We start from the raw sequence: 14,278 nt of genomic DNA, 5'->3' as shown, positions 1-14,278 counted from the left end.
TCCATAGCTCCCAGAATATGGCGATACAGGTGGATAGAGTTTTGCAAAATACATTTGGTATGTTTGCCTTCATAGAATGTGGCATTGAATATAAGAGAAGGGGTGTCATGTTGCAGCTGTACAAAACATTGGTTATTATGGTATTGTGTACAGTTCTGTTCACCACACTGCAAGAAGGTTTTGGTAGCAATAGAGAGTGAAGAAGAGATTTACCAAGATATTGCCCGGAATGGAGGGCTGTGTTTATCAGGAGAAATTGGATAGGCTGGGTTTTTTCTCATTGGAACAAAGGAGGTTGAGGGGTGACCTCACAGATGTTCATAAAATTATGAGGGGGATAGATGGGGTAGAAAGTCAGAATCCTTTTCCCAAAGCAGGGTAGCCTGGAACTCAAGGGTTTAAGGTGAGAAGAGAGAAATTTAAAGGAGATCTATGTTTTTCATATGGAGAGTGGTGGCTATCTGTAATGAGCTGCCAGAGGAGGTGATGGAGGCATATACAATTACAATGTTTAAAAGGCATTGAGACAGCTTACTCTGTTTAGAGGCAGACATGTACATGAACTAGGGAACTAAAGGTAAAGGAACCACTGGAAACAAGTGATCACAATATGATTGAGTTTAGTTTCAAGTTTGAGAAGGAGAAGCTGATAACTGGGTATCGATATTTCAGTGGAATAAGGGAAATTACAAAGGTATGAGAGAAGAGTTGGCCCAAATTGATTGGAGGAGTAAGTTAGCTGGAGGGATGGCGGAGGAGAAATGGAAGAAGTTTCTACAGGAAATAAGGACAATGCAGGACAGATATATTCCAAGAAAAAAGGTTTTGAATGGAAAAAAGGCACAGATGTGGATAACGAGGGAGGTGAAGGATAAAATAAAAGCAAAAGGGGCGGCGTACAAAGTAGCAAAAATTAGTGGGAAAACAGAAGATTGGAAAGTTTTTAAAAATCTGCAGAGAAAAACTAAGAAGGTCATTAGGAAAGCAAAGATGAGTTATGAAAGGAAGCTGGCGGACAACATTCGGAAGGATTCTAAGAGTTTTTTTTAAATACATAAGGAATAAAAGAGAGACACGGGTTGACATAGGACCAATTGATAACGGTGCAGGAGGTATTATAATGGACGATAGTGAGATGGCAAGGGAATTGAATGAATATTTTGCATCGGTCTTCACCGTGGAGGACATAAGCAATGTGCCCGTTAGTCAGGAGTCTCACGAATTGGAACTGAGTTCAGTTGAGATTAATAGGGAGAAGGTGCTAGGAAAACTAAAGGGGCTTAAGACTGATAAGTCTCCCGGACCGGATGAGGTGCATCCCTGGGTTCTGAAGGAGGTGGCTGTAGAGATAGCGGAGGCATTGGCGATTATTTTTCAGGAATCGATAGATTCTGGCATGGTTCCGGAGGACTGGAGGGTAGCGAATGTAGTTCCATTGTATAAGAAAGGTGGGAGGCAGCACAAAGGCAATTACAGACCTATTAGTCTGACGTCAGTGGTGGGAAAATTATTGGAATCTATCCTCAAGGAGGAGGTTACCGAATACCTAGAGGCGCAAGGCAAGATTGGACCTAGTCAACATGGTTTTGTGAAGGGGAGGTCCTGTCTGACCAACCTATTGGAGTTTTTTGAAGAAATCACAGGTAGGGTGGATAAGGGAGAGGCGGTAGACGTTGTGTATTTAGACTTTCAAAAGGCCTTCGATAAGGTGCCTCACAAGAGACTGATTAATAAGATGAGAGGTCATGGAATTATGGGTAGGGTAGCAAAATGGGTGGAGCATTGGCTGGTTGGCAGGAAGCAAAGGGTGGAAATAAAAGGATCTCGTTCTGGTTGGTTACCGGTTACTAGTGGTGTGCCGCAGGGGTCGATGTTGGGGCTGCTCCTTTTTACCTTGTACATCAATGATTTGGATGATGGAATAAATGGTTGTGTGGCTAAGTTTGCGGATGACACCAAGATAAGTGGAGGAGTAGGGAGCATAGAGGAAATAGAAAGGATGCAGAGGGACCTAGACAGTTTAGGAGAATGGGCAAGGAAATGGCAGATGAGATTCAGTGTTGAGAAATGTGCAGTTGTACACTTTGGAAGCAGAAATAAGCGGGTAGATTATTATCTAGAAGGAGAGAAGATTGAAAGTACGGTAGTACAAAGGGACTTGGGGGTACTCGTACAAGATACCTTAAAAGTTAACCACCAGGTTGGATCGGTGGTTAAGAAAGCGAATGCTATGTTGGCATTCATCTCGAGAGGTATAGTGTATAAAAGTAAGGACGTGTTGATGAGGCTCTACAGGGCACTAGTGAGGCCTCATTTGGAATACTGTGCGCAGTTTTGGGCCCCACATCTTAGGAAGGATGTGCTGACGTTGGAGAGGGTTCAGAGGAGATTTACGAGAATGATTCCGGGAATGAAAGGGCTTACGTATGATGAGCGTTTGTCGGCTTTTGGACTGTACTCACTGGAGTACAGAAGGATGAGAGGGGACCTCGTAGCGACATTTAAAATGTTGACAGGTAAGGATAGAGTAGATGTGGCTAGGCTGTTTCCCTTGGTGGGCAAGTCCAGGACCAGAGGGCACAATCTTAGAATTAGAGGGTACAGTTTCAAGACAGAGATGAGGAGAAATTTCTTTACCCAGAGGGTGGTGAAATTGTGGAACTCCTTGCCACGCACAGCAGTGGAGGCCAGATCAGTGGGGGTGTTCAAGGAGGAGATAGACAGATATCTAAATAGTCAGGGTATCAAGGGATATGGGGATAAGGCTGGAAAATGGGATTAGAATAGTTTTTTTTTCCCCACCCCATTTCTTTTTCCCTTGGAGCAGACTCGATGGGCCGAATGGCCTGCTTCTGCTCCCTTGCCTTGTGATCTTGTGAACAAGATGGATTCCCACATAGAGTACAGGTAGAATATTTGTTCTCTTTCTTGACTTAACTAGTGGGAAATGTTTGCCCTATAAGAGGAGAATGGGGAGGGGAGGGGTGGAAATACTTAACGCTTTTATGAATACTTCCAAATTGCTTTCAGTGTTACTTCTGTTCCAGTATCCCAGTGACAGTTGACTTTTATTGGACAAGTCAAGAAAACAGTTTTGCTGCTCACCAATCAGAGGGACGCTCGAGGCTTGTAGCATATTGGGGTACATATGGTAGTGGTTAAGTTTCTAAACTGATAGCCAGAATTCTGGAACATTGGTTGAGGGCCATGAGCTTGAATCTGACCATAACAGCTGGTGGAATTTAAATTCAACCGATTAGATTAAAACCAAGATTTAAAGGGAAGAACTACTATTTACATGCACTGCCTCTATTTCTCGAATACAAAGTTGGTTGTGTAAGGACAGCCTAAACATGCTAGGCCTATTCCCTTTTGAGTTTAGAAGAAAGAAACACATTCTTGTTGAAACGTACAAAATTCTTAAGGGGCTTGATCGGGATAGGGAGATGTTTCTCCTGGCTGGGTGTCTAAAACCAGTTACAGTCTCAATTTAAGACTAAAATGAGGAGGAATGCTTTTGCCCAGAGGGTAGTGAATCTTTGGAATTCTCTACTCAATATCACTGTGAAGGCTTAGTTGCTGTGCACATTCAAGGCAGAGATTGATAAAACTTTGGATATTAAGAGAAGCAAAGGATATGTGGTCACTGCAGGAAAGTGGCAGTGGGATCAAAGATCAGATAGCTCCAATGGAACAGGTGCAAGGGGCTGAACCATCCTCTTCTGTTTATGTTCTTTATGATCTAAATCCTTTTCAGGAGAACATGGAGAATTTTTGAAAACAAAATATTTCAGATCTGGAAATATGAAATAAGGTAGAAAATGCTCAACAGATAACAAAGTCGTATTCTCTGTGAAGGAAAAACAAAATTAACATTTCAAGTCGATGAGCTTTCTTTCGTCAACCTGAAACACAAACCCTAATCTGTTCTCCACAAATGCTGTCTCACCTGCTGAGTATTCACAAAATTTTCTGTTTTAAAGGAGATGACCATGGCCATGGGCAAGGTGGTAAGGAACACCAGTGAAATGGTGAATGGGGAGGTAGCAAGGAGCCAACTAGTGGAGCAGAAAGAGCTGTGGTATTTGTGCTTTTAAATATGACTAAAAATATTAGTATCTAATTATATATAGTTGCAGTGAAATGTGTATTGGAGGTGGTTTAGATTGTAGATCTGTCCATCCCTGCAAAAATGTGCATTACTGATCAAGAGAATCAAACAATATGCTGGAAGAGCTCAGCGGGTTGAACGGCATCTGTTTGGGAGGGGAAAGGAATTCTACTGATCAGGAGAATACTGGGTCTCTGTCCTGGTATCTGGTTATTGAAATAAGGTTACTGGTTTTAAAATATTGCATTTTTGACTAAATCTGTTGTTTGGATTATAGACTCCTTACTTGGCTCTTTGTCATGTTGGTTATTGTAAAGCTGGCCAAAACCTGTGGCTAATATAATGTGATAAAATTCTGCACCTGCAATGGAAGTGAAATTCAGATTGCTACAAGCATTGTTACAATAATTGCATAAGTGCAAGAACAAAAGACCCAGTGATATGGTTGACTCTTAACTCCCTCTTCAGTTGAAGGGCAAATTGAGATGAACAACAAATGCTGGTCTTGCTAGCAATCTTCACATCATGTGAAACGGTTAAAAAAAAGCCCAGAAAGCATTTTAGAGATTAAAAAACTGGAATTGCTGGAATTGCACAGCACCTCAGTATAAAATGAAATACCTCCAGTTGGTTGGTGAATAAAGAAAATAATAAAAGGATACATTCCAGTCATCTTTACTCTTTCAATTTTCTTGGTAATTTTCAATTCAAAATGTAGAAGCTATGATAGACTATTGAAGTATCTGCTAGCAGGTAGAAGGGTCCAGGATTGACTCTCACTGGTTTCCTTATTTTGTTATGAATCTGCTTGGAGATAAGTCATTGATGATAAATCTGATTCTGAGATAAGTAAGATAGAGATGCTGCTCTGCTTCACAGGAGGATGAAATCAAATAATGACTCATTTCTTCAACAGCTTTTTGAGAGAACACAGTTGAAGGAGTATATACAAGTTAATATACAAGAAGAATGATCCACTGTGCTACATATTTTACATTTCATTTTCTTGTGTACATTTTTATTTCTGGGTTAGCTTGAAGATGTATTTCAGTCTAAGCAGCAGTTATTGGAATATTGACTTAAAAATATGCAAAACCCTGCAAGATTCCTGTCCTTGACCTCGCATCCTTCCATGGCCTTGGGGAGGCCTCTCTCATTCTCTGTGATCTTATCCACTGGTATAAGTCTTCAAGATCTCTGCAATCCTGAATTCTGGATTCTTGAGCTTTCTATATTTAAATGTCCATTTTTGGTAACAGCATTCAGCTGCCAAAGTCCCTTGAATTCCTTAAAATTTTTATGGTCAATTTTAATGAGAATGAAAGATCTCAAATTGAAGGAAACAAATAAAGTATAATTTTCTGCTTGAGCAGGCATTTCACTGGTAGCACCTGGTATTACTGGAGTTCCTGATTATTTGATGTCAGAATTTGGCTCTTTGTGTGCAATATTTTACCTCCTTGCAAGAATGTGGATACAGCACCTTGCAGGATTTCCCTCTTAATGTTTTGTCCCTCCTGTCTCTACTTGTCTCAGATATACATGGATATATTTGATGAATGGACCATTCAGAGCTTACTATAAAATAAACAAGCCATGAAGAATGTTATTTGTCTCGCTGAAATAATTCAGTAACATTTTGTTGAATATCAAATAGAAATAATAGTTTTTATACATAGTGCTAAAATGCCATCATGGTTCCAATAAAAAGAAGGTACATTAAATCTCTGAAAGGAACACATTTTAAATATGTACAAAATATTTGCGTAGAGTTGATTGTTGAAAAGTTTGGTAGTCCAGTACTAAAACGATTAGTATTAGCAGTTGAAATAAAAATGTGGATTTTCTATTTTACTTGTAATCTAATAATGTGTTTATATATATTTTTAATTCAATAGGGGGTTTGTCTATGACCACAGGAACAACCTACAGCTACGAGGTCTGGTTGTTTTGTTGATGTCAAAAGCAGCTGGACCTAGTAAAACAGCAGATCCTCCACTGGAAGGAGACCTAGTCAGTGGAATTTACCCCAGGTATGCTTTTCTTTGCGAACATCAGTTGTGACTAATCAGAGGTTTGTTTAGTACAAAGAGGAAGATATTTTTCTTTTTTATTCAGGATTGTACTTTCTCTTTGTAAGTCATCACCAAACATCTGGGTAAGGTCTTAGAGATTTGGAGTCTTCAGTAATAAATATAAAGAGTGTGATTAGAATGTGGAACTCTCAATCAATACAAGTTGAGGCAAATAGTATGGATGTATTTAATAGAAAGTTGGAGAGGCAAATGAGAAAGAAAGGAATAGAACAAAATGTTATTGAAAAGCAAAAAGACTGCAGGTTCTGAAAATCTGAAATTAAGGATCTGAAAGTGGTTATTGATCTGAAATGCAAACTCTGTTTCTTTCTCTTTTCCCACAGATGTTCTGTGAGTATTTCCAGCAGTTTCTGCTTATAGAAGGATCTACCAGTCATGTTAAGCTTGCATTCATTTGGAGCCTAAAAGTCAGCATAGGCCTGTTGGGTTGAATGGCCTGTTTCTCTACTTGCATTCTACACAATTTTTTTGTTTTCTCCTCATTCCCCTTGTTTTGGCTTTCCTGATGGCCATGGGCAATCCTGTGTGAGAGGTGATTGGATGGTCTTCGAAATTGACAGTCAGGAGTTATTTTGAAAATACTGAGTTGCCTGTCAGATATTCTCTCCCTCTCTTCATGCCTCCCAACATTAATGGGGGGTGGGTGGTGGTAGTGATAGTATACTAATTGATACCATTGAGGATCGTGTGCCTGAGCCTACTTTATACCGCTATGTAAAGTAGCACTATTCTGTACTGCTTTCCTAAAAAATTGATCTGGAGGCAAGTTTAGATTTTTTAATTCCTGAATAAGTAGTTTTTCTTTAACCTTTCTCACCATTGTTAGTGCCATAAACTTTTTTAACAGTAATCAACAATGGTGAACCTGAATAGAGAAAATGCAACTTTATTCCAGGGGCACCCAAATCAAACGATGTATCTAATGTTGTCAGTCAAGGACAGCTTCTATCCCGCTGTTATTAGACTCCTTGAGGGGACCTCTCATATGCTAAAAGATGAATTCTTGATCTTCCACTCTACCTCGTTGTGCCCATTGCACTTTGTTTACCTGCACTGCACTTTCGCTGTAACTGTAATACTATATTCTGCATTCTGCTTTCCTCTCTACTACCTCTGTGTACTTATGATATGTCTGGATGGCATGCAAGTGAAAGCTTTTCACTGTATCTCGGTACATGTGACAAAAATAAACTAATACCAATGTAAAGGTGAACTAATTTAGCAGACTTCAGCCAAAACCTGGGGTCGTTTTGACTTGTTTGGCTGAGTTCTAGGTTGTGTATTTATTGACTTAAAAGGATTTTTTTTACACTATAGATTCATTCCATTGAGGAAATTCCTTATAAGTATAGGACAGTCAAAGAAATGGGTTCAACTGAAAGGGTCAGATGGATTAGGTGTGAGGGGTGATTCATGTGCAGCATAATTACCAAGAGACAGGTTTTGCCTGTTCTTTATTGTACTGTGCAATGATAGCTCAGGTATAGTCTGCAGAAAGGGAGATAGAAATAATTAGCAAGAGGAACAAAGTATATGATGTGCAGAGTGAGAAAGGGTCAAAAATAGATCTAGAAAAGGAGATACTGGCATGGTGTGTGAACAAGTGTAGCAGGCAAAAATTGAAATTATATCAGATTCACAGAGAGGGAAAGATGCATACAAATAGAATTAGAATTTGAACCAAAAGAAGAGAAACCATTATTTTGTTTTGTGAATTCTGTTGCAAAGGTGATTAATTATTCCCTGTCATTTTGCTTTTAACATATAATTATTTGATAAGTGTTTTAATGTTAAATTCAGCTGTTTGGAAATTTTAAGTATATGGAAATCAACTATAAATGTATAAATATTGTATATTTAGAAAAATATTTTTGTCTAGGATTTGATACCATAATCTGTTTATTTGTGCAGTTAATCTTATTTGTAGATATAAAATGTTAATATATCAGAGTTCACTGTAGTTGCTGCATTGCAAGTCCTTTTGTCTGTCTTGGCCTTGACATCTTCCATGTTAGAACCATGGTATCAACTGCAACCCCATTTCCCAGTTCTTTTGCAATTTATTTTCAGGTATTTAGTTAATTTTGTGTTGTAATTAATGTGATAAACCTTTATAATATACTTATGGACACCTTAGGTTAGACGCAGGTTGGAGGAACAACACCTCATGTTTCGCCTTACCATAGAACAATACAGCACAATACAGGCCCTTCGGCCCACAATGTTGTGCTGACCTTCAAACCACTCCTAAGACTATCTAACCCCTTCCTCCCACATATCCCTCTATCTTAAATTCCTCCATATGCTTATCTAACAATCTCTTGAACTTGACCAATGTATCAGCCTCCACCACCACCCCAGGCAGCGCATTCCATGCCCCAACCACTCTTTGGGTGAAAAACTTCCCTCTGACATCTCCCTTGAACTCCTCCCCCCCCCCCCCCCCCCCCCCCCCCCCCCCCCCCCCCCCCCCCCATTACCTTAAAGCCATGCCCTCTTGTATTAAGCATTGGTGCCCTGAGAAAGAGGCGCTGGCTGTCTACTCTATCTATTCCTCTCAATATCTTGTATACCTCTATCATGTCTCCCCTCATCCTCCTCCTCTCCAAAGAGTAAAGCCCTAGCTCCTTTAGTCTCTCTTCATAATGCATACTCTCTAATCCAGGCAGCATCCTGGTAAATCTCCTCTGCACCCTTTCCAACGCCTCCACATCCTTCCTATAATGAGGCGGCCAGAACTGGACACAGTACTCCAAGTGTGGTCTAACCAGAGTTTTGTAGAGCTACATCATTACTTCACGGCTCTTAAACTCGATCCCACGACTTGTGAAAGCTAACATCCCATAAGCTTTCTTAACTACACTATCCACCTGTGAGGCAACTTTCAGTGATCTGTGGATATGAAACCCCAGATCCCTCTGCTCTTGGTAGTCTCCAACCTGGCCTTTCTTTTCCCCCCTCCCACCTTTCTCACCCCCTCCCTTATTCCTATGGTCCCATCATCCCTTCTCTTTCCGCTCCCCCACCCTCATGACCTGCCCATCTATTTCCCACCTCCTTCCCTTTGTTCCGATGGTCCACTGCCATCTTCTACTGGATTTCTCCTTCAGCCCTTTGCGTCTTCTATATATTACCTCTCAGCTGCTTACATCACTCCCTTTCAGTTCCCCTCCCCCACCCACCTACCTTCCCCCTCTCATCTGGACTCGTCTATCACCTGCCAACCTTCCCCTCCCCGACCACCTTATTCTGGCTTCTGATGTCTTCCTTTCCAGTCCTGAAGAAGGGTTTTGACCCGAAATGTCGACTGTTTATTTCCCTCCGTAGATGCTGCCTGACCTGCTGAGTTCCTGCGTTGCTCCAGATTCCAGTATCTACAGAATCTCTCGTGTCTTTTCGCATCTACAGCTTTTTTGCTTTATTAGAATGTTTGATATTGTGTGTTTCTATTGTAATCAGCTCTTACATCTGAAATATTGAAAATGCATGTTTTTTTTCTGGGTATGTTTGAGTTTACTCTTTTATTCATTGCATATCAATTATTTCTATTGGCATTTTAAATTTAATTCCCACAGGTAAAGGAGAAAGCTCTTGAGGCTGTTTCCCATTCAGTGAGATCATAATTGATCTCTGACATAGTTCCATTCGCTCTTATCCTTCTCCCATAACACTGTTGCAAAATTAATAAAAGTCTATCCTTATTGCATTTAAAATTTGTAACTGACAAATGATCAAATTCAGTTTGTATGAAAGAGGTAGAAAATTCCACTACTGTGTGTTGAAGTATCCTTGGTTATAAGTGGAGAATGAAATTGGTTCCTGCTGTTGTATACATAATTTGTAATAATAGACTCTGTGTTTGGAAATAAATGTACAGGGTTCCCCTGGGATACAGGGTTCCCCTGGGTTCACAGGGTTCCCCTGTGGCCATACCCCTCAGCAACAAGTACACCCCTTTGGATACTGCTTGGGGGGATGACCTATCAGGGCACAGCAGCAGCAATCAGGTCAATGGCACTGTGGCTGGCTCTGCGGCTCAGCAGGGAAGGGTAAAGTCAGGCAGAGAGCAATGGTGATAGGAGACTCAATAGTTAGGGGGACAGACAGGAGATTCTGTGGCCACGAAAGAGACACCAGGATGGTGTGTTGCCTTGCAGGTGCCTGGGTGGAGGATGTCTCAAAGCGACTGCAGAACATTCTCAAGGGGGAGGGTGAGCAGCCAGAGGTCGTGGTGCACGTTGGCACCAATGACATAGGTAGAAAGGGGGAAGAGGACCTGCACAGTGAGTATAGGGAGTTAGGAAAGAGGCTAAAGAGCAGGACCTCCAAGGTAATAATGTCTGGATTAGTCCCGGTGCCATGTGCTAGTCAGGGCAGGAACAGGATGATAGAACAGATGAATGAGTGGCTGAGGAACTGGTGCAGGGGGGCAGAGTTTCAGGTTCTTGGATCATTGGAACTTCTTCTGGGGCAGGGGTGACCTGTACAGGAAGGATGGGTTGCTCCTCGTCTGGAGGGGAGCCAATATCCTGACCAGGAGGTTTGCTAGCGCTACTTGGGAGGGTTTAAACTAGTTTGGCAGGGGGATGGAAACCAGAGCACTGGGTCAGAAAGTGGAGGGATTGAGAGGAAGGTAGATGTCAGGGCCAGTAAAAACAGGCAGGAGCAAAGTAATAGACACGATGGCATGGATGGTTTGAAGTGTGTGTATTTGAATGCTAGGAGTAATATGGGTAAGGGTGATGAACTTGGAGCATGGATCAGTACATGGAGCTATGATGTTGTGGCCATAACAGAAACTTGGTTGAGAGAGGGACAGGAATGGATGCTTCATGTTCCAAAGTTTCGATGCTTTAAGAAAGGATAGAGAGGGAGGTAAAAGTGGGGGTGGGGGAGGGGGGAGTTGCACTACTAATCAGGGACAATATCACAGCTGCACTCAGAGGGGACATAATGGAGGGCTCATCCATGAGCCCTTGATGAGCAGAGGGATCTTGGGGTCCAAGTTCATAGCTCCCTAAACGTGGCTGCACAGATTGATAGGGCAGTGAAGAAGGCATATGGCATGCTTGCCTTAGTCGAGGCATTGAGTTCAAGAGTCAGGAAGTTGTGCTGCAACTTTGTAAAACTTTAGTTAGGCTGTGTCTGGAGTATTGCATTCAGTTCTGGTTGTCCCATTATAGGAAGGATGTTGAGGCTTTGGAGAGGGTGCAGAAGAGGTTTACCAAGATGCTGACTGGATTAGAGGGCATGTACTATGAGGATAGGTTGGACAAACTTGGGTTGTTCTCTCTGGTGCGCAGAGGCTGAGAGATCTGATTGAGGTTTATAAGATTATGAGAGGCATAGATGGAGTAGACAGCCAGTATCTTTTCCCCAAAGTTGAAATGTCTAATACCAGAGGGCATGCATTTAAGGTGAGAGGGGGTAAGTTCAAAGGAGATGTGCGGGGCAAGTTTTTTAACACAGAGAGTGGTTGGTGCCTGAAATACGCTGCATGGGGTGGTGGTGGAGGCAAATACGATAGGGGCATTCAACAAACGCTTAGGCACATGAATGCAAGGGAAATGGTAGGATATGGACATTGTGTAGGCAGAAGGGATTAGTTTAGTTGGGCATTTTATAACTAATGTAATTGGTTCGGCACAACATTGTGGGCTGAAGGGCCTGTTCCTGTGCTGTACTGTTCTATGTTCCATATGGGGAAGGGGGAACTGTCTTACAATTCTAAGAAATTCTTCTAATCCGAATTATTAGATATTTTTAATGAAGATTGGCGTCAAGGTAAAACTGTTCATAATAGAATAGCACTTGTCAGAGCTTAAACACTACCTGAATCCTTCTGGCTGTTTCATTTAATGTAATGACTGGCAGTGTTGGATCCTGTGTAATTGTTTCATTAGTGTCTGCCTGAGGGTAGGTGATCAAAATGCTTCTGAATGAAAGTGGTGGTGGATCAAAACACAATTCTTATTCAATGGAATTGTTAGGACATACTATGTTTTCTACATTTGGAAATTATTAACCAAGGTTAAATTAGTAAATGATTTTTGGTGTTCGCTGGCAATAAGCAGTGCCTTTACTTATTTATTTGTGGGATTTCAAGAATTTACCTACAAATCTTTTCCATTGTAGGATCCTCTGTGACTATGTTGAAGGAAAAGAAAGTAGTTGTGTTACTTCAAGAGTTTTAAAAATTAAAATGCTAGGTTTGTTAGTTTACGCATATTATCTGTTTTGGTGTAGTTAGTGAAGAGGTGAGAACATCTTTAATTGAATTTCATTTGTATATTTCTTCATGGTAAAAGGCTGGAGTTGATTATTAAGTAAGTGATAACAAGGCACTTAGAAAAGCCTAACATGATTAGGCAGATTCATCAAGGTTTGATAAATTTAAATTTATTTAATTTTTTGAGGGTGTGACTAACAGGGTAGGTGGAGGGAGAATAGTGGATATAGTATAGGGAGTTACATAAAGTATTACCGCACAAGATAAGGGCACATGGCTTCGTAGGTAATTGTTAGGATAAAAGACAGGTCAACGGACAGAATTAACAAATCACTTTATGGTTGGTGGACTGTAATTGGAGGGATGCAATAATCCTGGGTTAGCCCTTATCAATTTACAGTCCTTGTATATGATGGGTGTAGAGACTATAATGTGCCCAGGTTTGCTGACTACAGAGAGCCATGTAGGGGAGTAAGCTGGAAGGAAGACACAGTGATTTTTGCAAGAAATATTGGCAAATGAAATGAGTGGTAAGAAGATGACAAATAAGTACAACTTAGAAGTATATGAGGTTATTCATCTTGGTTGGGCAAATAGAAAAAAAATCTTTAAATGACAACAACTATTAGATGTTGTTCTTCAGGGAGACTGGGATATCCTTGTAAAGTTAGCGTGCAGTTGCAGCAAACAGTTGGGACAGCAAATGAGATGTTAGTCTTTATTGCAATGAGATTGAAATGCAGCCCACTCTGTCACGCAAATCACCCTTCCCTCCCTTGACTCCATCTACACTTCCCACTGCCTCGGGAAAGTAGCCAACATTCAACAATCAAGGACCCCTCCCAGTCATTCTCTCTTCTCCTTTCTTCCCTCTCCCATCGGGCAGAAGTTACAAATGCTTGAGAGCACATACCAGCAAGCTCAAAGACAGCTTCTATCCCGCTGTTATCAGACTTAAATAGACCTTTCTTATGCTAAAAGTTGATTTCCCGATGTACCTTGCCATGACCCTTGCACTTTATTTGTCTACTTGTGCTGCACTTTCTCTGCAATGGAAACACTATATTTTGCATTCTGTTTCCCTTTTGACAACCTTGATGTACTTGTGTATGGAATGATCTGTCTGGATGGCATGCAAACAAAAGCTTTTCACTGTATCTCGGTACATGTGACAATAATAAACTAATGCCAATACCAATGTGAGTAAATGTTTCTTGCAGCAGTTAAACAGGAAAGATAATGGAATCATGTTCATAGAGTTATACGGGATGGAAACAGACCCTTCAACCCATGTGGTCCAGGCTGACCAAGATGCCCCATCCAAGCTGGTCTCACTTGCCAGCATTTGGCCCATAACCTTCTAAACCTTTCCAATCCATGTACCTGTCTAACTGTCTTTTAAAAGTCGTTATTGTACCTGCCTCAGCCACTTCCTCTGGCAGCTCATTTCCACATACGTACCACCCTTTTTGTGTGTGTGTAAAAAAAAAAGTTGCTTCTCAAGTTCCTATTAAATCTTTCCCCCTCTCACCTTAACCCTATGCACTCTAGTTCTTGATTCCCCAGCCCTGGGAAAAAGGATGTTCTGCAGAGTTTAGAAGAAAAACACATGATCTTGTTGAAGCATATAAGGCACTGAAGATGCTTGACAATGTGGATACTGAAGGTTGTTTTCCTGGGATGGAAAGAATTCAGAGCCACAGGGGTCAGACACTTAGGACTAAGATGAGGGAGAATTTCTTCTCTCATTGGGCTGTGAATCTTTATTACTGAAGACTGAGGATCCTCCTTTGGCTGAGGTTGTTACATTTTTGGAATCCAAGACAACCAGGGATATGGGGA

At 41.2% G+C, this 14,278-nt stretch overlaps 1 protein-coding gene across 3 annotated transcripts in view; it reads left to right on the top strand.

Moving 5' to 3' along the window:
- The window catches only part of pdss2 (prenyl (decaprenyl) diphosphate synthase, subunit 2), a 171,959-nt gene that overhangs the window by 68,150 nt on the left and 89,531 nt on the right, over positions 1-14,278 (top strand). For all 3 annotated transcript variants that reach the window (XR_007957048.1, XM_052025220.1, XM_052025221.1), the window contains exon 3: positions 6,010-6,144. Coding sequence is in view for 2 of the 3 variants with exons in the window: in XM_052025220.1 (XP_051881180.1) it covers positions 6,010-6,144 (135 nt within the window). In the remaining variant the exon portion in view is untranslated. The remainder of the gene's footprint in view (positions 1-6,009; positions 6,145-14,278) is intronic.

This window comes from Pristis pectinata, chromosome 10 (genome assembly GCF_009764475.1).
Source record: "Pristis pectinata isolate sPriPec2 chromosome 10, sPriPec2.1.pri, whole genome shotgun sequence".
NCBI lineage: Eukaryota > Metazoa > Chordata > Chondrichthyes > Rhinopristiformes > Pristidae > Pristis > Pristis pectinata.
Note: the sequence above shows the minus strand (reverse complement) of the source record. Positions and strands in the feature narration are given on the sequence as shown.